The sequence below is a fragment of the Mastigoproctus giganteus genome, chromosome 8 (assembly GCF_048544385.1).
Source record: "Mastigoproctus giganteus isolate SK-2022 chromosome 8, ASM4854438v1, whole genome shotgun sequence".
NCBI classification, from domain to species: Eukaryota; Metazoa; Arthropoda; class Arachnida; order Uropygi; family Thelyphonidae; genus Mastigoproctus; species Mastigoproctus giganteus.
This window is the reverse complement of record NC_143582.1, coordinates 51,543,730-51,569,394: the sequence shown is the minus strand read 5'-3', so window position 1 is coordinate 51,569,394 and position 25,665 is coordinate 51,543,730. Positions and strand designations below refer to the sequence as shown.

Here is a 25,665-nt window from a genome sequence, read left to right as displayed (position 1 = left end):
AGTTGTACCACAAGGTTCCATCCTAAGTGCAACATCATTCACAATAAGAATTACTAATATGACATGAAACATACCAAAAACAGTTGAATCATACATGTTTGCCGATGACGTGATTATTTCTTGTTAATCACAAACTATGAATGCCATTGAAAGGCAACTTCAAATATCCATAACCAGAATAGAATTGTGGGCGCAACGGAATGGCTATTCCTTAGCAGAAAATAAATCAACAGCAATGCGTCACTGCAAAATATGGATGTTCTGGATGTTCCTGACGGTACATCCAGATCCTGAAATATATTTAAAAAATAACCTAATTCCTCTTACCAATAACTTTCATTTATTGGGTTTGTATCTAGACAATAAACTTAATTTTTCCAATCATATAGACTACCTTAGAGCGGCCTGTCTAAAGAAATTGAACATCTTAAGAGCTGTCTCCGCTAAATCCTGGGGTGCTGATAGATACTCACTATCACATCTCTATAGAACTTTAATTCAGTCCCTCCTAGATTCTGGATCACCTGTGTATGACTCTGCAAGGAATAGTTCCTTGTTGCGGCTAAATACAATTCAGCATAGTGCCCTAAGGATGGGAGCCTTCAGAACATCTCCAGTACACAGCCTATATATTGAGGCAAACGAACCCCCGTTACACCTCAGGTGAAAAACATTACTTTGTAATTATGCTGCAAAAATTAAAAGTATTCCATCTCACCCCAGCTGGGAATACCTGTTTGATCCTCAAAATGTAGTATTATACTGTAATAAAACCGGCCTCCGTAGCCGAGTGGGCAGGAGCGGGAGTGCAGTAGCACACGCTCTTTGAGTAGACCGGGGTTCAAGCCCCTCGCTGCTGAATACGGTCGATCTGCCAACCCGCACTGGACCAGCGTGGCAGATTATGGTCCATTTCCCTCAGCATGAATTGTTGAGGAGGCTTCCATCCTGCAGTGGGTTGATAATGGCTGCAATTTACTTTTTTTTTTTTTTACTGTAATAAGCCTAATGAAAACTGCCCTGCTGGTCTTCGATTACAAGAGACCATGAGCAGTTGGAACATTAACTTTCAGCATATCCGTGATGACTATCCTTCTCCTGAACTTCCCTGGATTCAATTTTCAACTCATTGTGATACTTCCTTTCTTAGATGGGGAAAACACTACCTGCAAAACAACAACTTACAGCAGTTACATGAAGCACACGCCTTAAAAAAAACTCAGAAAAACTATTTATCTACACTGATGGCTCCAAAACAGATGAAGCTGTAGGTGCTGCAACAATCTCTTCCTACCGAATGCAGTATTTATACCGCAGAACTATATGCAATAAAACTGGCCCTAGATAATATAAGTAAGCAGCATTTCAAGCAAGCATTGATATACACTGACTCCTTAAGTGCAGTCACTGCCATTCAGTCTGCTACTTCTGAACAGATCTGATACAGATTATATCAGTATCAAACATCAAATCAGATGGTCACCTTCTGCTGGATCCCTGGTCATGTCGGCATCCCAGGTAATGAACATGCCCATCATGCTGCTAAACATCCTGACAGTATTCTGTCAGGATCCATCCTTCCATCATTCTGCCATCTGAAAGTCCCATTCACTGATTATAAATCCACTATCAAAACAGCATGCAGGATTCAATGGTCAGAACTGTGGCAAACACAAGTCAATAATAAATTATTCCAGATTAAAAAAGAACCTCAGCTATGGACTTCTAGTTTCACGAGAAGCAGGTGAGAAGAAACCATTTTTGCAAGACTTCGAATTGGTCATTCTTATACAACGCATCTATTTTTGCTTATGGGAGAGAATCCTCCTCAGTGTCTCATCTGTCAGACCCAACTAACAAATAAACATTTTCTAATAGAATGCCCTCAGTACGCAACTATCCAAAAATCTTTGGATAGTTGCGTAGTGAGTTGTGCAACTCAGTACTTTGGATAGTTGTGCAACTATCCAAAAAATCTTTGGATAGTCGTGTACCAAAAATCACGTACTTGGCAAAAATGCAAATTTTGAAGAACTATTTCAATACACTAAACCCCCGCTATTCGCGGTTTCGCTTATTCGCGATCGCTGATTTAATATAAAATGAAACCTAAAAAAATGTGAATTTTAAAGCACCGTGAATATTTTCTGCCATAAAAAACATGGGCGTGGCTAAAATTATATTTCCCGGTCAAAACAGCGCTCAGTGGGTGGGGGGAGAGGGGGTGGCAAAATCGCAAGCGTGGATGTTTCTCGCTAATCCTTGGTTCAGTATGTGTTATGCGCTTGTCATGGAAGGTTTTGTCATTTGCTTTTAATTTATATGCTTATAAATTGAATAAATTTATCAATTTATAAATTGATATGCTTACAAAAGTGATAAATCTACCATTTTGCAGTGTAAAACAGACTTTTTCGAGTGTGTTAACGGAAGAAAGCAACTTTATTGTGGACAAGTTCTTTCTAACCCGTACAAAAATATGGCTACGAATAACAAGGGAAATTTGAAAAGATCAAAGAAGGTGATGACATTAGCGAATAAAATTGAGTTATTAGACAAAATTTCTAATGGTGAAAGTGTCTCCTCAGTGGCAAAACATAAAATCAACGAGTCAACGGTACGCTCAATCAAAAAATCGGAATAAAAAATCCGCTGTAGTGTCCGTGAAAATGTGCTGATTGCTTCAAAAATTTGCTCTGTAACTCGTGATGTTAAATTAGAAAAAATGGAAAAGGCTTTAAATCTGTGGATAGAAGACCAAACTCAAAATTCCGTTAAGTTCACTCATCATTCGTGAAAAAGCAAAACTCCTTTATCAACACTTTAGCGAAACTGGTGATAGCACTGGCTGGAAAAGTTTTTTTAGCAAAGGTGCTAGTTTGAAAGATTTGTTTGAAATTTCTAATAAATATTACATTTAATATTAAATTGTTTCTTATTTTCATTTCGATGCCATATGCTTCCATTTCACTATGCACTGTCTATGTACATAGTCATATTACGAAGGTACATATAATACATACATAGACAAAATTTTAGACTAGTTTTTCTTATATATTACACACTTTGGAACGGAACCCCTTTATTACTATGGGAGCCATAACTCAGTATTCGCGGCATTTCTCAGGAACGTAACCCCCGCGAATAGCGGGGGTTTACTGTATTTGAAACGCATAGTTATGTAACAATCTCTGAGAGACATAATGTACCACTTTCGGCCATAAGAAATTCATGAACAGGTACAATATGGCCCAGAAGGCCCTTGTGCCAAAAATTCCTCAATTACATCAACAACAAACATGTAAATAGAATTATTTATTCAATTTTTTTTAATCTCATGTGTAGGAAAAATTACAAAAGTGTGCAATTACAAAAAAAGGAAGGGGACAGGCATAATGTCAGCAAGTTTTACCTTTTGAGCATCGTTGCCAGAATCAACGTCTCCAGCTGATAAGTACGCTGTTGCAGAGGTTGAGGGCTGTGGAAATTTAGAAGGGGTTTATTCAAACATATCACAAAATTTCTCTGCTGCTGCAGAATAGTCACTGGCGACTTTACTGCATACTTTAATGTTGTGGAACCAGCACGATGCTTGAACCTATTAACCCACCCATTGCTTGCCACGAACTTGGGGTACTTATCCTTAATATCTTCATAAATACTAGTTGCTTTTGCTTGAATGGTCATTAGACTCAGGGGGCACTCGCTTCTGAATCTGATTTTCGATCCATATTATTAATAGCATTTCCATCTTCGATATAGCACCTGAACGCTGTTTTGTGATCACTGTTGATCTTAAATACGTTAATCCTTTAACGTCTTCTTTTATATGTGCACTGTCCTTTAAAATACTATTGAAAGCATCGAGACCTAATTCCATGCAATAAATGACAAACTTTATTCTTCTTCGTACTTCTTAAGGCGCCTCTGTAGCCAGGTGGGCAGGAGCAGCAGTGCGCAGCACACGCTTCTTGATTAGACTGGGGTTCGAACCCGTGACCACCAAATATGGAGGATGCGGAAAGGTCGGAATGACCACCGCATATCCCCGGAGCAATATGGCCTTAGTTGCTAATGCTCCTAAAAATAAAATAGCAACAATGTACTTCTTAATTAATCATCTTTTTCAAATCAATTTTGTTTTGTTTCCTAGCACTGCCACCACTGCACTTCCCATTGGTTGCTTTCCCTTCATCATTGTAATAAGTAAATAGGAATGAAGAGAAGATTCTGAAAATTTATTTATGTTTCTTATATGATTGAAGATTTCAGTGAAGGGGAACACATTTCACCATAATTTAAAAACCTACAGAACTCCAGTTATCAGGAATATCGCAAATTCAATAAAATCGAGTTTACTTCCCATTTATAATAGATTGCACTAACAGAAAAGCCCAATAAGCTGGAAATGCAAATTCTTTTTATTTTTTTTATGGTCATGACCTCCAGAAATGTTCTTTAGAAACATATCAAGCCGTTCAAAATTGATTTTATAATGGAACATATAATAATGATGGAAGTGTAGCATTCCATTATAGGTGCCTCCATAGCCAGGTGGGAAGGAGCAGCAGTGCGTAACACACGCTTCTTGATTAGACCGGGGTTCGAGCCCGTCACCACTAAATACGGAAGATGCGGAAAGGTCAGGGAATGACCACCCCATATCCCGGAGCAATATGGCCTTAGTTGCTAATGCTCCTTAAAAAAACCAAACAACAACAGCATTCCATTATAAAAATCTCCTTTTAGAGAGATAAATAGCTTAGTTATATAGCGAAAATTTCAATTTCTGAGGTCTTGGAATGAATTACCAAAAAAACAATGTGTTATTGGGTTCACATTGCGATGTTTTCACAATCATCCCATTTATATCTACGGGATGCAAAATATGTTTCCACGATATTTTTAAATTTACACTAACTGGCAAAAACTTATGTAAAGTCGAATTTATAAAGTTGAGTATTGCATAAGTTGGGGAGTGCCTGTAATGATTTGTGGGAAGGGACTGGCCTGTTTAGCCCCAGGGGCTCACATCTGGTGAGTATGGGCTTGACACACCCAGGGTCCTGAGCTGGATATCATCATTCTTCTCTTTCTTGGTGATTCCCGTCTACTTCTCTCTCTGTCTCTCTGGGTAATTTAGAAATTTTTTTTTTTGCCTGGTGCAGCATAAGCCTCAGGCTTCCTTGCACCATATGGCTAATGATAATAATAATTTAGTAGGGTTTGTATGTGGCACTGATCTGCTTAGGCCTCCATGGAAGATAAACTTTCGAACATTTCGCTAGTCTGGTGGCAAGGCCATCTCATTTGTCCTTGGGCAGGAACAGCAGTATTTTTGGAATTTTGACAAAATCCATATTTGTTTTGGTAGTTATCAATAGGAAGCCTGATCTTTCTGATGACCTGCACCTAAGACTAAACTGCCAAATAGTGATGTAGTATAGTCATCTGGATATAGGGAAGAATGCACCTGCACTGTGGATGTAGATTAATTTTTGGGTGCCACTTTGATAAACGTAGACTGCTGTACAAATTGGAGCAGTGTGACATTGGAGGCAAATTGCTGCTATGGATAAAGGTATGGTTGAGGGGGAGAAGACAGAGTGGTAATCAATGGACACTGCTCATCGTGGACTAATGTTATTAGTGGAGTCCCTCAGGGTTCAGTGTTGGGTCCATTGTTGTTTTCTGTATTTATAAAAGATATTGATGATGGTATATCAAGCTTAATGTCCAAGTTTGCAGACGATACAAAGGTTGGCAGGGTTGTTAAGGACACTACTGATACTATGCTGCTGCAACAGGATCTGGAAAGATTGAGCAGATGGGCTGAGAGGTGGCAAATGAAGTTTAACATTGACAAAAGTAAAGTACTACAAATGGGAAACAGTAACCCCAGAGCAACGTATCAACTCTACGGTACTACACTGACAGTGGTGGAGAATGAAAAGGACCTGGGGGTAATTGTGCAGGCAGATATGAAGTTCTCTGAGCAGTGCAGACGAGCTGCAAGAGTAGCTCATGGTGTCTTGTCAATGATATACAGGAATTTTTCTAGCAGGGATAAGGAGGTGATTACCCATTTGTATAAGGCAATGGTCAGGCCACACCTTGAGTACTGTATACAGGTCTGGAGGCCTCATTTCAAGAAGGATGTAGAGCTGCTGGAACGAGTACAGAGAAGGGCAACAAGATTAGTGAATGGAACAAAGGATTACTCTTACGAAGAAAGGCTTAAGTTTTGCAAATTGCAGAGTCTGGAGACTAGGCACCGGCGAGGTGATCTGATAGAGGTGTATAAGGCTTTGAATGGTTTGAGCATGCTCAATGCCGTTGGGATTCTTCCTCTTGCTCAGAATAATTCAAATTGAGGAAAGACAGATGTGCGGAATTTTGCGTCTAGCCAGCAGGTAGTTGGTTGGTGGAACTGACTTTCATCCCTTGTTGTGGAGGTTGATAGCCTAAATAAATTTAAGGCTCAGCTGGACAGGTATTTCGAACGAACGGAGGGGTGAAATGGGAGTGGGTTTTTTTTTTTTTTTTGGCTGATGCTGCATAAGCTTGCTTTCTTGCATCATATGCCTCTACTAATGCTAATAGAGAAATTCAATAAATGACAATGAAATGCTATAGTCTTATTACTCAGAATAAAGGTGGGATGCAAAGTTCTGATAGCTGATTTTTCAATTTTTATTATTATTATTAGCCATATTGTGCAAGGAAGCCTGTAGCTTATGCTGCACCAGCCAAAAAAAAAAAAAAAAAAAATCGAGTTACCGAGAGAGGGGTATAAGGGTATCACCAAGAAAGAGAGAGAGAAGAATGATGATATCCAACTCAAGACACTGGATGTGCCAAGCCCATACTCACCAGATGTGAGCCATGGAAGTAGGTTGCTTTTCATTTCTGAATCCTGGTGTTCTTTCCAATTTCTTCCAAAGAAATGGAAAAGATGGATACATCTGGATTCGAGAAAATGAAATTAATATTGGTAGTGGCAAATAATACAAGAAAGCAAGCTTATAGAGCATAAGCAAAAAAAAAAAAAAAAAAAAAAAACCTACCCACCCACCATACATCTCATCCAAGAATTTGTCTAGTTTGAATTTATTTTGACTACTCACTTCCGCAACAAACAAATGGAAGTTTGTTCCAGCAGTCAATCACCTGCTGGCCAAAGACAAACTTCCACCCATCTATCCTCCCTCAATTTGAATTTATGCCCCATTGTGTATAGCCTCAGCAAGAGGAAGAAAGATAAACAAGCAAACAACTATACAGATGCATCAATGAGAAGTGAACCCGTTATTTATTTAAAATATAAGATACTGCTGTGACAGCCTATTTTGGCATTTACTAGTCTCATTATTTGTGGGTAGTCTCAGATCTCTGACGAATGTGATAAATGAAGCTGTGTTATATGAGTTACCATGTGATATAAAGAAGATTTTGAAAATTTACTACAGTAAAAGCTGTTTGGCTTATGACATGCAGCTTTGTAATAAAGAGAACTGTATACTGTATATATATATTTTTTTATTTTTGGTATATTGTAATCAGTAGAATTTCATCTACCAGTCTCAAGGTTGAACAAATTTCACTTAATCAAATGTTTAAAAAATAGTAGTGTTTCTCTAGTCAGCTTGTGGTTAAGCAAGGTATTAAAACTCTAGCATTACTTACATCGGTTGAAATTCTTTTGGCAACCAAATACTTAGAAGAATGAGATAGCCCTTAGTATTAATTAATTTCAGGCAGTATATCTTTTGTCTTCTGTGTATGAGTTTATATTTTTAATGGATATACATGCATGCATTTGTTTAGTTATTACAAGGTCATGTTATATGTGGTATATCCTGATTGCAATGTTCTATTTCCTTCAGAGAATTCCGTGTTCCGTTAGAACAGCGTTTTGCTGATGGAGATGGCAAATCCCATTCGGAAGGTTCATATAGTGATCAGTACACTCGAGGTTATCAACCTGCTCAGCAAGGTGCAAATCAGCCTGAACAACAGCAGCAAGTTGATCTTCGACAGAGAGATCTTCTTCGCCAAGAAGCAAAAATGGAAGAAATGAGAGAAGAAGTTCGTAGGCGTGAAGAACGTGAGTATATGCAGCAGCAGCATGGCAGAGTTGCGCCACAGTGGATTCCCGGACGACCTCCTCAGCAAGGAATTAGACAACCCCCTCCTTCTAATTACTCTCCAGCAAGCCAGTATGCTCCTCCTGTACCTCAGCATGTTGCACACCCATCAGTTGCACCTCCACCACCACCTCTTACAGCACCAAAGCCCCGATCTCAACAACAGCATCCTGGTTCTGATAGACATCCACGCACAGTAACTTATGAGCCTTGCTATGATAGTATGCCAGATGGACCTCCACCTGGTTATAGAGAATCGCCACCTCCTCCCCCACCCCCACCATCTAGTACTCATCCATTGCTACAGCAGCAACCCAGACAACCTCCTCCACCTGCTGTAAGTTACAGATATGGCCCAACTGGATACCCACCAAGAGCTGTAGAATCTAATCAACCACCTGGAAGATCACCTCAAGGTGAACCAAGGCATCCTGCACCTTATGGAAAGCAGTCACATTCCCAAAGGTAATTTTGTGCTCATTTTTATTGAAATACTATTATCTAATTAAGAATGTTGCTAATTTTGTTGTTGATTTTTTATCTTGTCCTATATTTTTTATGATTGCACTAGTAATAAATGCAGGCTGTATATACACTGAGTGATCACTGAATTATGACCGCCTACCTAATACTTTGTAGGTCCTCCTTTTGCTCTCAGTACAGCAGCTATCCAACGTGGCATTGATTTAACAAGATGTCGGGAGCATTCTGGAGGTATGGCCAACCAAGCTGTGTGTAATGTGGCCAGCAATGTAGGTATGGGGGTGATTGGTGTATCCAGACGTCTGATATGACTTTCCATAGTGTCCCGCAAGTGCTCTATGGGATTGATATCGGTGGAGTTCGGAGGCCAATTGATATGCTGGAAGTCAGAACTCTGTTCCTCACACCATTCCTGCACAACAAGTGTCCGATAGCTCGGTGCATTGTCATCTTGAAAGACACCATCACCATTCGGGAAAAAGTGTAACATAGCGGGGTGTACACAGTCAGCAAGCAGTTGATGATAGTGGAGACCACTGATACGTTGTTCCACATGCTCTCGAACACCCCACCAGTTCAGCCACTTGGGAAATCGAGGCACCATCTTGTTGAGCAGCTGTCCTTTATCAAAGTCCAATAAATGCTGCCTTTTTCCCATCAAGCTCAGAATTTTACTACCTACTGAACCACTGACGCCTTATCTATGCTATGTAGGTCAACTAACTGCGCACTATTTTACCTCACATGGGCAATGGGTTGCATTCAATTTTCATAGGGGTGGTCATAATTCAGTGATCACTCAGTGTATATCTTTGTGAGGATATATAATGATTACACACACACGCACACTGCTCGTCACTGAAATCACCCCACACTTTGAATAGATAGATTAATCTGAAAATCTGTATGCATAACTTCAACCTATATGGTAAACAATTAGAATGCTGAGCTGATCTGCATTGTAAAATATCATTAATATGTCTGCTGTTGTCATGACATCAAAATCTGAAAGTGCTGAAAAAGCATATAAACATTAGCAGGCAAATCAAATGGTCACTGCATCTGATGTATATATGTATTCAACAGTATATATGTATATATGTATTCAACAGTAACCTTGCTGTTGAATGGGTGGCTCCGTAGCCAGGTGGGAAGGAGCAGCAGTGTGTAGTACACGCTTCTTGATTAGACCGGGGTTCGAGCCTGTCACCACCAAATACAGAGGATGCGGAAAGGTCAGGGAATGACCACCGCATATCCTGGAGCAATATGGCCTTAGTTGCTAATGTTCCTAAAAACCAAACAACAACTTTGTATTTAGATTTTCTAAATTATCTTGGAGAGTTTCTGCTGCAATATTTTTGCACTTGTTGCCCTTCTCTTTCCTCCCTGTTGGTTTGATCGTTATGCTTAATTTTGACTATTTTTGCTCTTCTGTCTTGCCATGCTGCCAGTATTATTTTTTTTTTTAATCATTATTCTTATTTATTTTTTATGTATATGTGTGTATATATAATGTGTGGTTTGTAAAATAGATAAATAATCTGGGAAAATGGAAATGAAAAGTACACAAGGTGCCTGAACTAAGAGAGTTTAAGGGATAGTCGAAAATGGAAGTGAAGTAGTGGTTAAACAGGTGAAAGAATTTGAAAAACCTAGTACTGAGGAAGCAAAAAATAATAATAAATAACAAATAAATAAATACATAACACTATATTCAGATATGGGAGGGCAATTTTAGCAAGAGGTCGAGTCAGGGGATGGCAAATATGCAAAATCTGAATATAGTAGATGAAGAAATGATACATAGTCAGGAAATTCATCAGGGGACTACTCCTGACCATGTACCAGGCTCTACGTTTCCAAACTTGTCTACAGTATTAGAAAAAAGGGTGAGCAAATATGCAGCCTTTATCATAACATTAATAGACAAGGTAGTCCCTACGCAGTGTAAAATTAGTTAATCATGCAAATTAAAATAAAAACAAATTTACAAAAGTGTAAAGTGAAATATAACATAAATGTGATGTGCGGAAGGGGTGAAAGGTTGTTAAGTTAACGTGGTAGAAAATTTAAATTGAGAAATTTGAAAAAAGTTGACAAGCCAATGGTATAGGGAATGGTAAAATTCTTGTGGAGGGGAGGGGAAGGGAGGAAAAGATTGTCAAAAGAAGGCAAAAATAGCGATAGGATTGAGGATAGACGGAGCGTTCGTATCACCCTCGTATTACACTAATAGTTCTACGAACGGAAAAAAATAGCAAAAGACGGTATAAAGATAAAAAGTCATTAAAAGTACTGAACTTACTGGGTGTGTAAGGCCCAACCTTAAAGAAAGAGTTCTGGTATAAGCAAGCGTTGCCTGTGGTAGTTACACCCATTTTTACTAATGCTTGCCTAACCTAACCTAAATAGTATTTTTTTTTTTTATTTTATACCAGCTATTTTTTCCCATTTGTAGAACTATGAGGATGATACAAACGCGCCGTCTATCCTCAATCCTATCGCTATTTTCACCTTCTTTTGAGCATCTTTTCCTCCTTCCCCTCCACAAGAATTTTACCATTCCCTATATCATTGGCTTGGTTTAAACCTTTTCATTCAAATTTTTCTGAATTTTAATTTTCTACCACGTTAACTCAACAACCTTTCACCCCTTCCGCACATCACATTTGTATTATATTTCACTTTATTACACGTTTGTAAATTTGTATTTACTTTTTAATTTACATGATTAACTTTTTTTACACTACATAGGGACTACCTTGTCTATTAATATTACGATAAAGGCTGCATATTTGCTTGCCCCTTTTTCTAATACTGTAGACAAGTTTGGAAACGCAGTGCCTGATACATGGTCAGGAGTAGTCTCCTGATGAATTTCCTGACCATGTATCATTTCTTCATCTACTGTATTCAGATTTCGCATATTTGCCATCCCCTGATTCGAACTCTTGCTAAATTTGCCCTCCCATATCTGAATATAGTGTTTTGTATTTATTTATTTGTTATTTATTATTATTATTTTTTGCTTCCTCAGTCCCAGTTCATTTCTGTACTAGGTTTTTCAAATTCTTTAACCTATTTCTTCTTTCTTCTTCTTTGGTCCTTAGCTGGCAGCTGGGGGGAGGCGGTTGGCCACGCAACCAGTGTGCTGCTGTAGGTGCCGCAGGGTTTCGGACTTGCTCTGTGATGTTTTTCCATACCTTATGATCCATGGCTTCAGTCCTGGCCTGGTTAAGGTCGAGACGTCGGCTCTTCAAGTCATCTTCCACTTGCTTGGCCCACATTTTCCTAGGCGCGGTCCGTTGGATGCTCCATTGGGTGGGTCGTTGTCTCCAAAGGAGTGTGGATGGTATTCTGTTCGTGCCCATTCTACATATGTGGCCAAACCATCTGAGCCTTCGCTTCTGGATTTGGTCGGCAATGGTTGGTTGCTGTTGGCATCTGGCGCGGATGGTATCATTAGTGATGCAGTCGCGAAGAGAGATGCCCAAGATCTGCCGCAGGCATCGCATTTGGAATATCTCAAGTTTGTTCAAATCTAACTTGAGACAAATCCATGTTTCCGATCCGTAAAGAAGAATGGGCAGGATCAAAGTCCGGAAGAGTCGGATTTTAGTCTTTGTGGAAATGTTGGTCCTCTTCCACAGACACCATTTGAGCGAGGCGAACGCAGTGGCCGCCTGTCCAATTCTGCTGTGGATTTCCATGGTGGATGCAACTTTCTTCTCCTGGACCAGCGACCCAAGGTATTCAACCTATTTAACCACTACTTCACTTCCATTGTTGTCTATCCCTTAAACTTCTCTTAGTTCAGGCACCTTATGTACTTTTCATTTCTATTTTCCCAGACTATTTATGTATTTTACAAACCACACATTATTTATATCGTTTTGCTTCCTTTACTGCTGCACTGTGCATTTTGGAGCATTAGACATACTATAACTCTTGTTATTTTCCTTTTTCTGCTTATTTTGCTTCTTAACAGTTGTATATTACTAATATATATATATATATATATATATATATATATATATATATATATATATATAAAATGTATGGTCAACTACCGTTTCACGGACCCCAGTTTGAAAAATGCTGCCCTAAACAATGATCTAAACAATAACTTCATTTATGAGCTTGGATTATTCTTCTCCTTGATTTATTCTCTACGTATGTAATAGAACTGTCAAAATAAAATTATTAATCTCTTGTAACAGTTGTGCTAATTTTACGTATGTATGAAAAATTTAATAGAATAGTATATACTATAAAGCGTTTAGGGCTGAAGCCTCAAGCTATGGAAAAGTCTAGATTATGTATAAGTATAGTGCAAAAGCATCAATAATACATAGCCAAATCTGAATTAACAGAATGTTAGCAAAATGGCATCGTTTTAAGTTATATCTCATACTTACAATATGAGATATAACTTAAAACGATGCCGTTTTGCTAACATTATGTTAATTCAGATTTGGTTTTTGTATTATTGATACTTTTGCACTATACTTAGACATAGTCTAGAATAGTATATTTGAAAATTCTGTCCAGATATAAATTAAACTATAATTTTTTTTAATTCTGTTAAAAAGAAAAGAAAAAAGCAGAATTTAGATATATAATTTCTGTCTTATTCCTTTTTTCTATTTTAAATATAGTGGGCAGGGTCCCAGAGTAACATTTGATTTATCCTGTGGTCAGGGACCTTCTCACCACCATGATAAAAAGGAAACATCTAGTCTCACTAGTCCTTCCCCATGGGAGAGAGAAGAAAAAGAAAAGGTACATATTTTAGGACCTTAATAGCATTTTGTTACATACATTACTGTTATTATTTTTGGATTTCTTAAATTAGACTTTGGATATTGTTTTATTCACAAAGGAATTGCTAAGAATTATAAAAGCTGAACCTCAGAATTTGTACAAGAGAATTCTGGTATATGGTATGACTGGTACCAGTACCGGTTTGGAATTGAAGTTGCATATGATCAAGGGATAGATCTTGTAGCTGATTGCTTATTGTTTTTTTTATAAATTCTTTACAGAATAAAATTTAGTTGTTTTGTAATATGATGATTTCTTGCATAAATTAAACTACTTGATCTAACCCATGAAGAATGCCATTCATTAAGAACAAGAACAATAAAGGCATTTATAAGAAATAAAATTGTTACATGCATTAAATGTGGCCTCCTGACAAACAAACCAAAATTATTGACAAGTCCCTTTAGACTTTTCAGTAATTTTTGATCTAGAGGATCTTTGAATCTTTAATCTAGAGGATCCTTAATACTAATTGTTTAAAAAAAAAAAAAAAGTTTTGGACATTAAAACCCAGAATTTTAGTGGAGTGCTGACAGTGTGGCTGGTACACACCAATGGGAATCAAAATTTCATACTCAAGCAGCTGGTCAAAAACCCAATTATGAAAAACTTCACCAGTGATACTGCTTGGAATAATGAAAAGCTTTGTGAATGGATGATGAATCACATCACACAGTGATCTGGTAGATGAATGTGTTGGTTCAGTGTGAACTGGAGAAATGCTATATATCCAATTTTATTGCCCCGATGCAAAATCTGATGTAAGTAATATAATTCAATAATATTGTGATGAAACTTTTTCGATTTATTGATTATAGTTAAGTGGATCTGAAAACTGCTACACAGACTAATAGATTAACAGCATTTATCAGCAGAGGTGAATGCGATTCCTACAGTACTTCTTTTGAGACATAAAACATCTTAGAAAGTGAAGTGTCATAGATTACAAGGCCTAATGTGGTTCCTCATGAGACAAGCAAATACAACGAGCTGTTTTAGGGTTGCTAAGAACAAATACAAGTGTATATATACTTGCATTGTTCTCTAATTCTAGGTGTAATATTTAATTTGTTCATTATAATGTTTAGTATAATAAACAAATTTGATGAATTTGAAGTACTGGTTAAGTCATCAAATGTGAACCATTATTTAGGTAAATAATGGGAAACATGGTGCCGTTTAAACATAAGGGATGCAGAATTTGAATATGGTCAGTACATACAATATGTACAAAAAGTACAGATGGGACAGAAGGGAGGGGTATTGTCTTAGTTAAGAAGCACATAGAATCTAAGGCAGTACAACAAATTGACAGAGGCGGCCAGTATGATGTTTAGTCAATTTGATGTTACTGTAAGCTGGGAAAACCAAAATGAGAGTAGGAATATATTCTAGAACTAATAACTTTGATGAGTGTAAAGAACAACTATGCACACAAGAGTGGGCCAGTAAATTAGAATATCTTATAGTGGTGGATTTTAACTTTTTGTATATTGACTGGAATTTGTGAGTTGGTCACTCACATGTAGTAAGAATTTGCTGGATTTATTGGATGAAAGTTTTCTACACCTGCCTTGTTAGAGGCATTGAGAGAAAGCAGCAATCAGGATCTGATTATCATCAGTGGATCTTTATGCAATAAAAATCTGTAGATAAAGGATAAAAACGTGAAAGTGATAACAGTGTATTGATGTGGGTTTTACCTAAAGATGTAACTGTTGTCAAGACAATGGGACAGGCTTTTGTAAAGGTGACTATGATGGCCTCAGACAGTTTTTAAAATCTGTTCATATTCTAAATGGGAAGCATTTAGGGAAGTAATCATACAGGCTAATAGGTTTTTTATGCAAACTAACAAATACTGTTCAAGACTGAAACCTGAATGGATGTCAGATGAATTAATAAGACTATTGGCAGATAAGAAAAATGCATAGGATTCTCAGTAATTATGAGGAGATACAAAAACCTACAGTAGGTGTAAACTAGTCTGCTATTGAGAAAGTGGGCAGGTAAGCTAAGGCAGATTATGAAAAGTCTCTGAAAAAGAAAGAAAAGAAAAGCAGCAGACTTCTTTACTTATCTAAACACTAGAAACAAAGGGATGAATCATCATCTAGGGTGTACCGTCTAATCTTCTAGAGTGTATCTGTTTATGATCCTACTCAGATTGCTGATAAAATGAATAGATATTTTGCATCTATATTTACACATGAGAGACGGCAGTTTTAGGAATGGGGATGCCAGAAATATAGTAAAATGCAGGAAGATAACCGATTTTGTGATTGATGGGAGGAAAGTGGTTGAAACCAAATGTAAATAAGGCATCTTGGGACAGATGGGATCTATCCAGTTAGATTAACAGAGGTCAGCAAGACCTTTAGCCTTACTTATGAGATCATTCTTGGATTCAAGGGAGGTCCCTATGAACTGGAACTGTATGAATGTATTTCTAATTCAAAAAGGGAGGATCAGAGTGATAATTACAGACCTGTGAGCTTGACTGCTGCTGTTCTAGGAAAAATAATGGAGTCACTGATTAAAGAAGTAATGGACTGTCTGGATATGAATCACTTATATGACAGTCACAACATAGATTTGTTAAGGAATGACCTTGTCTGACCAATTTGATTAGATACTGTAAACCCAGTAAAAAGGAACTTGATTCGAGAAATAATTTTGACATCATATACTTAGATTTCAGACAAGCTTTTGATACTGTTTCAAACAAAAGACTCTACAAATTGAACCACTGTGGCATTAAGGCCAAGAATAAAGGGGTGGCTAACTGTGAAAAGATAGAATGGTTATCAGTAGGCACTGCTCTTCTTTGCCTAATGTTATTAATGGAGTCCACCACAATTCAGTGCTGTGCCCATTGTTGTTTTCAGTACTTATTGGCGCCTCCGTGTACAGGAGCAGCAGTGCGTAGCACGTGCTTCTTGATTAGACCAGGTTCAAGCCCATGAATACGAAATACGGAGGATGCAGAAAAGTCAGAAAATGACCACCGCATATCCCCAGAACAATATGGCCTTAGTTGCTAATGCTCTTAAAAACCAAATAACAATCAGTATTTATTAATGATGTTGACGAAGGTATATCAGGCTTAATATCTAAGTTTGCAGATCATACAATAGAAAGATGGTTAATGCCAATAATCAGGGTATATTACTGTAACAAGTCTAGAAAAATTAGGCAGATGGGCTGAGAAGTGTCAATTGAAGTTTAACATTGACAAATGCAAGGTACTATATTTGGGTAGCAGTAATCTCAGAATAACATACCAATTGTGTGTTATACTGAGGGTAGTGGAGAACATTAAAGTCCTGATAGGAATTGTGCAGTCAGATATGAAGTTCTCTGAACAGTATAGACAGTCTGATAGGACAGCTCATGAGCTTTTTCCAATGACAGACAGGAATTTTTTTTTTCCCAGGAGGAATAAGGAGGTACAGTAAACCCCCACTATTCGTGGGGATTACGTTCCTGGGAAAAGCTGCGAATACTGAGTTATGGCTCCCATAGTAATAAAGGGGTTCCGTTTCAAAGTATGAAATATATAAGAAAAACTAGTCTAAAATATTGTCTATATATGTATTATATGTACCTGCATAATATGACAATGTACATAGTGAAATTCAAGCATATGGCATCGAAATGAAAATAAGAAACAATTTAATATTAAATGTAATATTTATTAGAAATTTCAAACCAGCAGCTTTGCTAGCTATAAAACTTACCCCGCCAATGCTATCACCAGTTTCGCTAAAGTGTTGATAAAGGTGTTTTGCCTTTTCACGAATGATGAATGAACTTAAGGGAATTTTATTTTGAGTTCGGTCTTCTATCCACAGATTTAAAGCTTCATCCATTTTTTTCTAATTTAACATCATGAGTTATAGAGCAAATTTTTGAAGCAATTAGCGTGTTTTCACGGACACTACGGCGGATTTTTTCTTCCAATTTCTTGATTGATCGTACCGTTGACTCATTGATTTTATAATGTTTTGCCACTGAGAAGACACTTTCACCATTAGAAATTTTATCTAATAACTCAATTTTATTCGCTAATGTCATCACCTTCTTTGATCTTTTCACATTTCCCTTGTTATTTGTAGCCATATTTTTGTACGGATTAGAAAGAACTTGTCCACAATAAAGTCACTTTCTTCCATTAGCACACTGGAAAAAGTCTGTTTTACACCGCAAAATGGTAGATTTATCACTTTTGTAAGCATATCAATTTATAAATTGATAAATTTATTCCATTTATAAGCATATAAATTAAAAGCAAACGACGAAACCTTCCATGACAAGTGCATAACACATACTGAACAAGGATTAGCGAGAAACATTCACGCTCTCAATTTTGTCACCCCTCTTTCCCCACCCATTGAGTGCTGTTTTGACTGGGAAAGATAATTTTAGCCACACCCATGTTTTTTTATGGCGGAAAATGTTCACGGCACTTTAAAATTCACATATTTTTAGGTTTCATTTTATATTAAATCAGCGACCACGAATAGCGAGGGTTTACTGTAATTTGCCCCATTTGAAATTATTAATAATTCCTGTGTCGCATTGTGAATTATTTTTCCTAGTTTTTGCAAATCTGTGAATTTCAAGGCAGCTTTAAGCATCAGAAACAAAAAAAATAAGTAAACAAAGAGCTAAATCTGGTGAGTATGCCATATGGGAGACGAGTGAGCAGAATATTTTGCAAGAAATCTTGTATGGGATGCAACAAGTTTGCAGGGACGTTATCGTGATGCAATCACCAATTCTCTAAAGTATACCTTGACTCTTCTCCCCAAACAGCATTGCACAATTGTCATAAAGTTGTTTTGTGTATTGATGGTTCACTGTTTAATCATTCTGAAAAAAGTCATAATGAACAATGACTTGTGAGTCAAAAACACATTTCATCGAGATTGTTTTGCTTTTTGGACCATGGAGAATATAAGTCTTGCACTGAGAGGATTGTGCTTTTGTTTCCAAATTATAGCCATACATCCATGATTCATCATCAGTAGTGATGGAAGAAACAGTTTGGATGTGAAGCACAGACATGACAAATGTGCCACATTCCTAAATCTAGTGTTAAAGTTGATTGACATGTCCCATAAGAAATACACACTTGCAAATAGTTAAACATTGATTATGCATGATCAGATCGCAAACATGAAAGATCAAATCATTGAAGTTGAAGGGCCACCAGAGTGACAATTTTTGACAGACAAGTGACCCTTTTTAAACTTCATAAACCAATAACCACTTTTTAAACTTCATAAAGTAGTGGGCTGAGATTTTAGTCCTCTCTTCCACACTGAAAACTGGAGGCATGATTCACCTGTAAGGGAAATAATGAATCATTTAATGTTGGTTTAATTAAAACTGATTTAAAAATTAAGGAAGTTACAATAATTTAAAAATAGGGAATCACTTATCAGACACCCTGTATAAAACCTCTAGCTTTCAATCTAACTTCAACATTATATCTTCATCCAGGCCATTCCCATCACCTCACAGTCTCGTTCCTCTGATTTTCTTTATTTTGTACATTTGTGAATTCAACCTAGGAACCAAGCCAATGGGCCTAATGACAGGAAACAATATACAGTAAGCACCTGTTATAGTGATCACTAGTTATTAGAATCAGCTGCTTTAGAGAATCAAATTTCTAAGAACAAATTTAAATCATTAAAATGCACTACACTTCATTGTTTATTAGAATCATATATTTGGTTATAAGAATCAATTTTGAATTCCTCTAAGGCACATTTCTGGAGGTCACAACCATAAACAATTTGCAATTTTCAGTGTACGGATAGTCGTCGGCTTACGACCATGTTAGCTTCCGACCGACTGGACGTAAGTCGGACCAGTTTAGGTAAATCAGACACTGTATACAACACAATTGGTTTACTATTTACAAAAATAAAAAATATGAAAAAGATATCAAATACTGTATAAAATCTAAAAAATATTTTATCTTAAAGAACTAAACAAAACATATGTAGAAAATAGATAAGAAATATTTTACTGACCACTCATGCTCGGCTGCAGGTCATCAATGCCGCCACTTGATGTAGTGGGAGTTGTTTTTCTCATAAACATGTTGATTTTTGTCTGAATTGTTTGTTTCCTTTTCTGCTCGTAAATTTCACTGTATGGCCGAAAAGCATCTTGTACCATTCGTTCAATCTCTGCAACTGGTTCGATGTTTGGGTCCATTTCCTCAAAATGTGTAAGAAGTTTATTTAGTAGAGAAAAACTTTCAGATTATCCTCTAGTGGTGAATTTTCTTTCTAGTTCTTCCTCATCTTCATTTTTCTCTTCTTCCATCCTTTCTTCTTCCAAAGCGATAAGTTCTTCATTCATAAGTTCTCCAGATTCTTGCTCTAGCAGCTTCTCAACATCTTCCACGTCAATCTCCAAAGAAAGTCCATTTGACACACTATTTTCCGTAACCATTTCAAGTTCATGTTCACTATCAAATTCATCTATAGTATTAACAAAATGCTGGATACAGTTTTTCCAGATTCCATTCATGCAACATACATACAACAATGAACTGAACATACATACAACAATCTTGTTTGTATGCTCATTTCAGACTGAAACTTGGTGCGAGATGCAGTAGCAGTCGTAATTCGATCAGTAGTAAAGCACATAGGTCGTAAGTTTGACTACCTGTATTGGATTTTTTGTTTGTACAATCTGTTATAAATGGATAGTTACTACAGCTTTAACAAAAGAAGAAATTGCCCAGTCTGTTACTGATAATTTTGCCATGGAGGAGGGAAATGAAGATGAATCCGAACAAATTCCAGTTACTAAACAGAAGCTATAGCCAGCCTGAGGAAAGCATTAGAAGAAACTGGTGCAAGTGATTGCGAATATAGATTTTTTATAATATTGAAAAATGTATAGACTTTGTAGTAATAATTTAGAGCAATCTAAAATAAGGGACTACAAAATTATAATTGATATACATATTAATTAAGCTATGTACGCAAGTACAAATTTATTTTTATTTTGATAACTTATGGATAATATTCTTCCGATTTTCACTTATCATTTAATTCATAATAAAGTGTCGGTTTGTGCTTAATATTGTTATTTTTATAGCCTGCGAAATAATATTTGTCAATTTTTGCTTATTAGAATCAAAATTCAGCTTGCAATCATGATCACTATAACCAGTGCTTACTGTATATGCTGAAACATTGCCAAATTTCTTCAGTGTTTGTATTGAGGTGTTTGAGTTTAATTGCAACATTTCAGTTTGTTATTTGGTTTTTAGGAGCATTAGCAACTATGGCCATATTGCTCCAGGATATGCGGTGGTCATTCCCTGACCTTTCTGCGTCCTCCGTATTTGGTGGCGACGGGCTCGAACCCCGGTCTAATCAAGAGGCGTGTGCTACGCACTGCTGCTCCTTCCCACCTGGCTATGGAGGCGCCTAACGTTTCAGTAAAAACAACATTAATCTGTAGTGTGATACATTAGTGTGGCTTTATTAATTCTTTTTCATGTGATGAATAATTATATAACATTCAAATTAATTAATTTCGTAGTATACTTTACACCTTTTCCTGATCATTCAGCTTTCAATGCACCTTCAAATTATTACTATCACATTCTCACTATCTCACCTCATTATCTGCTGATTCTGACATGAGCTTTCAACATTCCCTTTCTTCCTTTTGCCTAAATATCTGCCTGACAAATCAGTTCTCTGCTATTATTAATTCACTCATAAAGGCACAGGTTTTATTTTCTTGGAAAGTTTTGTGCACGAATTACCCGACCTTATACACTCATTTGCAATCTGTTACCATATTTTTAGCATTTAGATTACCTTCTTTCTCACACATGCACAAATTATGCTAACAGAAAAGTACACTTATTCTGTGGGCAGCCAAGTATGTATACAGTGATACAAAAACAGCAAAATACACTGCAGGAGAAAATTAATTACAATGATGAAAATACAGTCATCCCTCGATTTGCATGGTTAGAATTTTCATTCTATGATTTGTGTCAGTGGCTTCCATATTTTATCACTTAGCACTACTAAATTTTGCTGTCTTTCTTTTCTAGACGACCTGCTTGGGTCTATCAGTGTCTACTTTTTTTCCTTCCATGCCTGTTGGTAGATAATCTAATTTTCATTTAACTTTGACACTGCTATTTTCCTACTATGTGTGTTTTTCTTTAATCTCCCCCCCACCAAGAGAGAGCCGTTTTTACTTGTTCTAGTTTCTTTTAGTATTTTTGAGGCTTTTACTTGGAGGGCTTTTTTCTGCTCAGCTTTTCCAGTTTGGTAAGGAGGACGTTTATTGTTCTGCTGTTGGTGCAGGTAAAGGAATTAACGTTCCTATTCGATTACTGTGCTATGTTCCTACATTTATTACTGAATGTGTGTGTTTTTTTAATACTTATTAGGTCTTTCTTGTATTTTTTTAGTCTATCAAAATTGGATTCTTAACCCTGTGTTAATCATGTGGGGTTGATTCGACCCTGACATTACTTCAGCAATTTGTGCTTCATCTTCTCCATCCACACAGCTGAAACTCCTAATACCTGTTGAATATATTTTCTTTGAATTCTCCACAGAAAATTCCAGAAATATATGTTAATAATTGCACAATTAGGAAAATTTCATGATTAAGTTAAACCTAATTATATGCACATGTTGATTCACATATGTTATGAAGGGTTATTGATAGTAAGTTTGATTTACTGCCATGTACTTTCCTCCAGTCAGTAACGCTCTTTGGCTTCATAACATGTGTGCTTCATTTCATGCAGTGAGCACTCCTATTACCAATGTGCTAGGTCAAAGGATGCAGTTTTTTTTTTAAATTTGCATTCAATTGCTGATAAAGGGAGTTTTAATTTTCAGTTTTTAGTCTCATGGCATAAGATAATTGTACTTGCCTTCCTCAAACTAGAGAAGGATTCAAAAATCTCAAACAACTGTTGTCCTGTAGCTCTAATGAGTTCTGCTTATACAAGGTCTTGGAAAGAGTGGTCAGTGCTTGTCTTATACAGTATCCAGTGGAAAACAACTTCCTTTCCAGGACACAATGAGGCTTCTGGTGGAACAGATCAATGCATAACCATTTAATTTAACTGGAAACATCTATCTAATATGCTTTCCTCAAATACAAGCATTTGGTGTCAGTTTTCTTTGATATTGGACAATGTGTATGATATGGTTTGGAGATCTGGAGTTCTAAAATTTATAGCATCAGTCTTGAGGTTTTTATTAAGAACTTAATATCAAATCACTCATTCCAGTTTCATGTGGGTCTGTCATGTTTGTTTTGCCTAGAGGAGGGAGTCAGAAATCAGTTCTAAGTTTTGCCCTTTTTCGTCTGAGTTAATTCTGTTACAGAACAATTTCCTCCAGGTGTGAACAGTGCCCTCTTTGTTAATGATTTCAGTATTTTTTTTCTCGGTTTTGTAACAATGAGGATCATAGAAAAAAAAAGAAAGAGTTGCAACAAGCCCTTGACCGTTTCACTTCCTAAGCAATGGCTAATGGTTTCAGCTTTCATCACGATATGCATTTTCTCAAGTAAAAGCACCTGGTTTTAGTTCCCTTTGATATGGAAAACTGGCTTATACAGTTTTCACTCAGTGAAATCTGTCAAAGAAATCTATTTCCCTTACCTTGCAGGCACTACTTGCAGATTTGGAATTTTAAAAGGCATTCATAACTGTGGTCGTAGGTTACCTTGCAGTTCTTATTAAAAAAATTTATCAAATTGGCCATTCCAAGTTAATGCGGGATCCACTCCCTCTTGGCCATTTTATTAAGCAGAGGGAGTTCCCCAAGGATCAGTTTTAAGTAACTGTTGCAATTTTTGTATCAAAGTTAATTCTATTACAGAACAACTGCGAACAGTGCCCTCTTTGTTGATGACTTCAGCATTTTTTTGCAGACATGTAACATGAAGGTCATTGAAATGCAATTTCAGCAAGCCATTGACTATATCACCTTCCTGGCAATGGCTAAAGGTTTCAGATTCTTATCTCAGAAGACCTTTTGTATACTGTTTTTTTTTTTTAACCACCTGCTGGCTAAAGGCAAATTTCTGCACATCTATTCTACAACTGTCTTTCCTCAATTTCAATTTATGCACCCTTAGGTTCGTAATCTGAGCAAGTGGAAGAATCCCATCACAATTCAGTGTGTGTGCTCAACCCATTCAAGGCCTTATACACCTCAATCGGATCACCTCACAGGTGCCTAATCTCTAGATGCTGCAATTTGCAGAACTTGAGCCTTTCTTGGTAAGAGGACCCGTTCATTCCCCTCATCTATCTTGTTGCCTTTCTCTCTACACACTCAAGCAACTTGACACCCTTTCTAAAATGAGGCCTCCAAACCTGTACGCAGTACTCAAGGCGTGACCTGACCATTGCTTAATACAAAGGGATAATCACCTTTTCCTGCTAGTAAAATTCCTGTATATCATTGACAATACCCCATGACCTGATCTTGCAGCCTGTCTGCATTGCTCAGAAAACTTCATATCTGACTGCACAATCACTCCCAGGCATTTTTCATTTTCTATCACCCCAAGTGTCGTACCATACAGTTGGTATATTGCTCTGGGTTTACTTCTACCTAAATGCAATACTTTGCATCTGTCAATGTTAAACTTCAGTTGCCACTTCTCAGCCCATCTGTCCAAAATTTCTAAATCCTGTTGCAGTAGCACACTGCAGTTACTGTCATTAACAATCCTGCCAACCTTTGTATCATTTGCAAACTTCGATACTAAACCTGGTATACCTTCATCAATATCATTGATAAATATACAAAACAATGGACCCAACACCGAACCCCGTGGGACTCCACTAATAACATTAGTCCACGAAGAGCAGCGTCCATTGAGTACCACTCAGTCTTCTCCCACTGAACCACCCTTTTATCCATTGCAGCAGCTCACCCTCAATACCATACTGGCCCAATTTGTACAGTAATCTTCCATGTGCACCAGTGTCAAAAGCTTTCTTGAAATCCAGGTATGTGATATCCAAATTATTTTTTGCATCCAGTTCCTTTGTAACCAAATCATAGTATCTGGTCAAATTTGTCAGACAGGACTTTCCCTTAACAAACACATGCCGTGTCTGAATTATGCATATTTTTAACCAGTGACTAAACTATTTTACACGGAATAGAAGTTAAAACTAACTGGTCTGTAATTACTCATGTCACCCTTACATCCCCTTTCTGAATTGGGGATACATTTGCATATCTCCAGTCTGTCGGGACTTTCACTGAACCCAAAGATGCTCTCATAATTATGGCTAAGGGTTTTCTTACTTCCTTTGCTGCCTCCTTTAATATAACTGGCTAGATCCCATCAACCCCAGGTGCCTTTCTTATGTTTAACTTCAACAATTTCTCCTCCACTTTGCTGTCAGTTATTACAAAATCATTAAGCAATCTGTTACAGTTTGATAAACTTCTGGCATTTTCCTCCCTTAATAACTCGTCATGTGTGAATATAAATACAAAATACTCATTCAGTTTGTCAGCTATCTGAGCAGGATCATCAACAGTCAGTTGAACCATCAATATCAAGTGGACCAATCTAATTAATCCCTTTCCTTTTAGAGTTTATATAAATAAAGAAGTCCTTGCTGTTTTTCTTAGCATCCTTTGCCAAAGATTGGTCATAATCTGGCTTCTGTGTCGCCTGATAATTTATATGCATCTCATGCATTTTTCTTCTCTACCACGAATCTCATTAGTTCATCTGACATCCATTTAGGCCTAAACCTTGCACAATATTTCTTAATCAGTATGAAAAGCCTAGTAGCTTCCATAATTAATTTATTGCTACTAGAGAATTGTAAGCTCCTCCTGTCCAGAGTTTTTACATTGAAGCAAATGAACTGCCTCTATTGCTTTGACACATTTGTCACCATGGTGTACTTTAAACTAAAATTCCTGTCATACCACCTCATGTGGCGCCTCCGTAGCCAAGTGGGCAGGAGCAGCAGTGCGTAGCATACACTTCTTAGACCGGGGTTCGAGCCCGTGACCACCAAATACGGAGGATGCGGAAAGTTCAGGGAATGACCACCGAATATCCTCGGAGCAATATGGCCTTAGTTGCTAGTGGTCCTAAAACCCAAATAACAACAACCACCACTTCATGTGAACAATTTTGAGCC

General features: G+C 37.2%; 1 protein-coding gene across 2 annotated transcripts in view; it reads left to right on the top strand.

Annotated features, from left to right (window-relative positions):
- The window catches only part of cno (adherens junction formation factor afadin), a 525,824-nt gene that overhangs the window by 416,913 nt on the left and 83,246 nt on the right, over positions 1 to 25,665 (top strand). For both annotated transcript variants that reach the window (XM_090380034.1, XM_090380033.1), the window contains exons 25-26: positions 7,887 to 8,612; positions 13,292 to 13,415. In XM_090380034.1, coding sequence (XP_090236160.1) covers positions 7,887 to 8,612; positions 13,292 to 13,415 — 850 coding nt within the window. The remainder of the gene's footprint in view (positions 1 to 7,886; positions 8,613 to 13,291; positions 13,416 to 25,665) is intronic.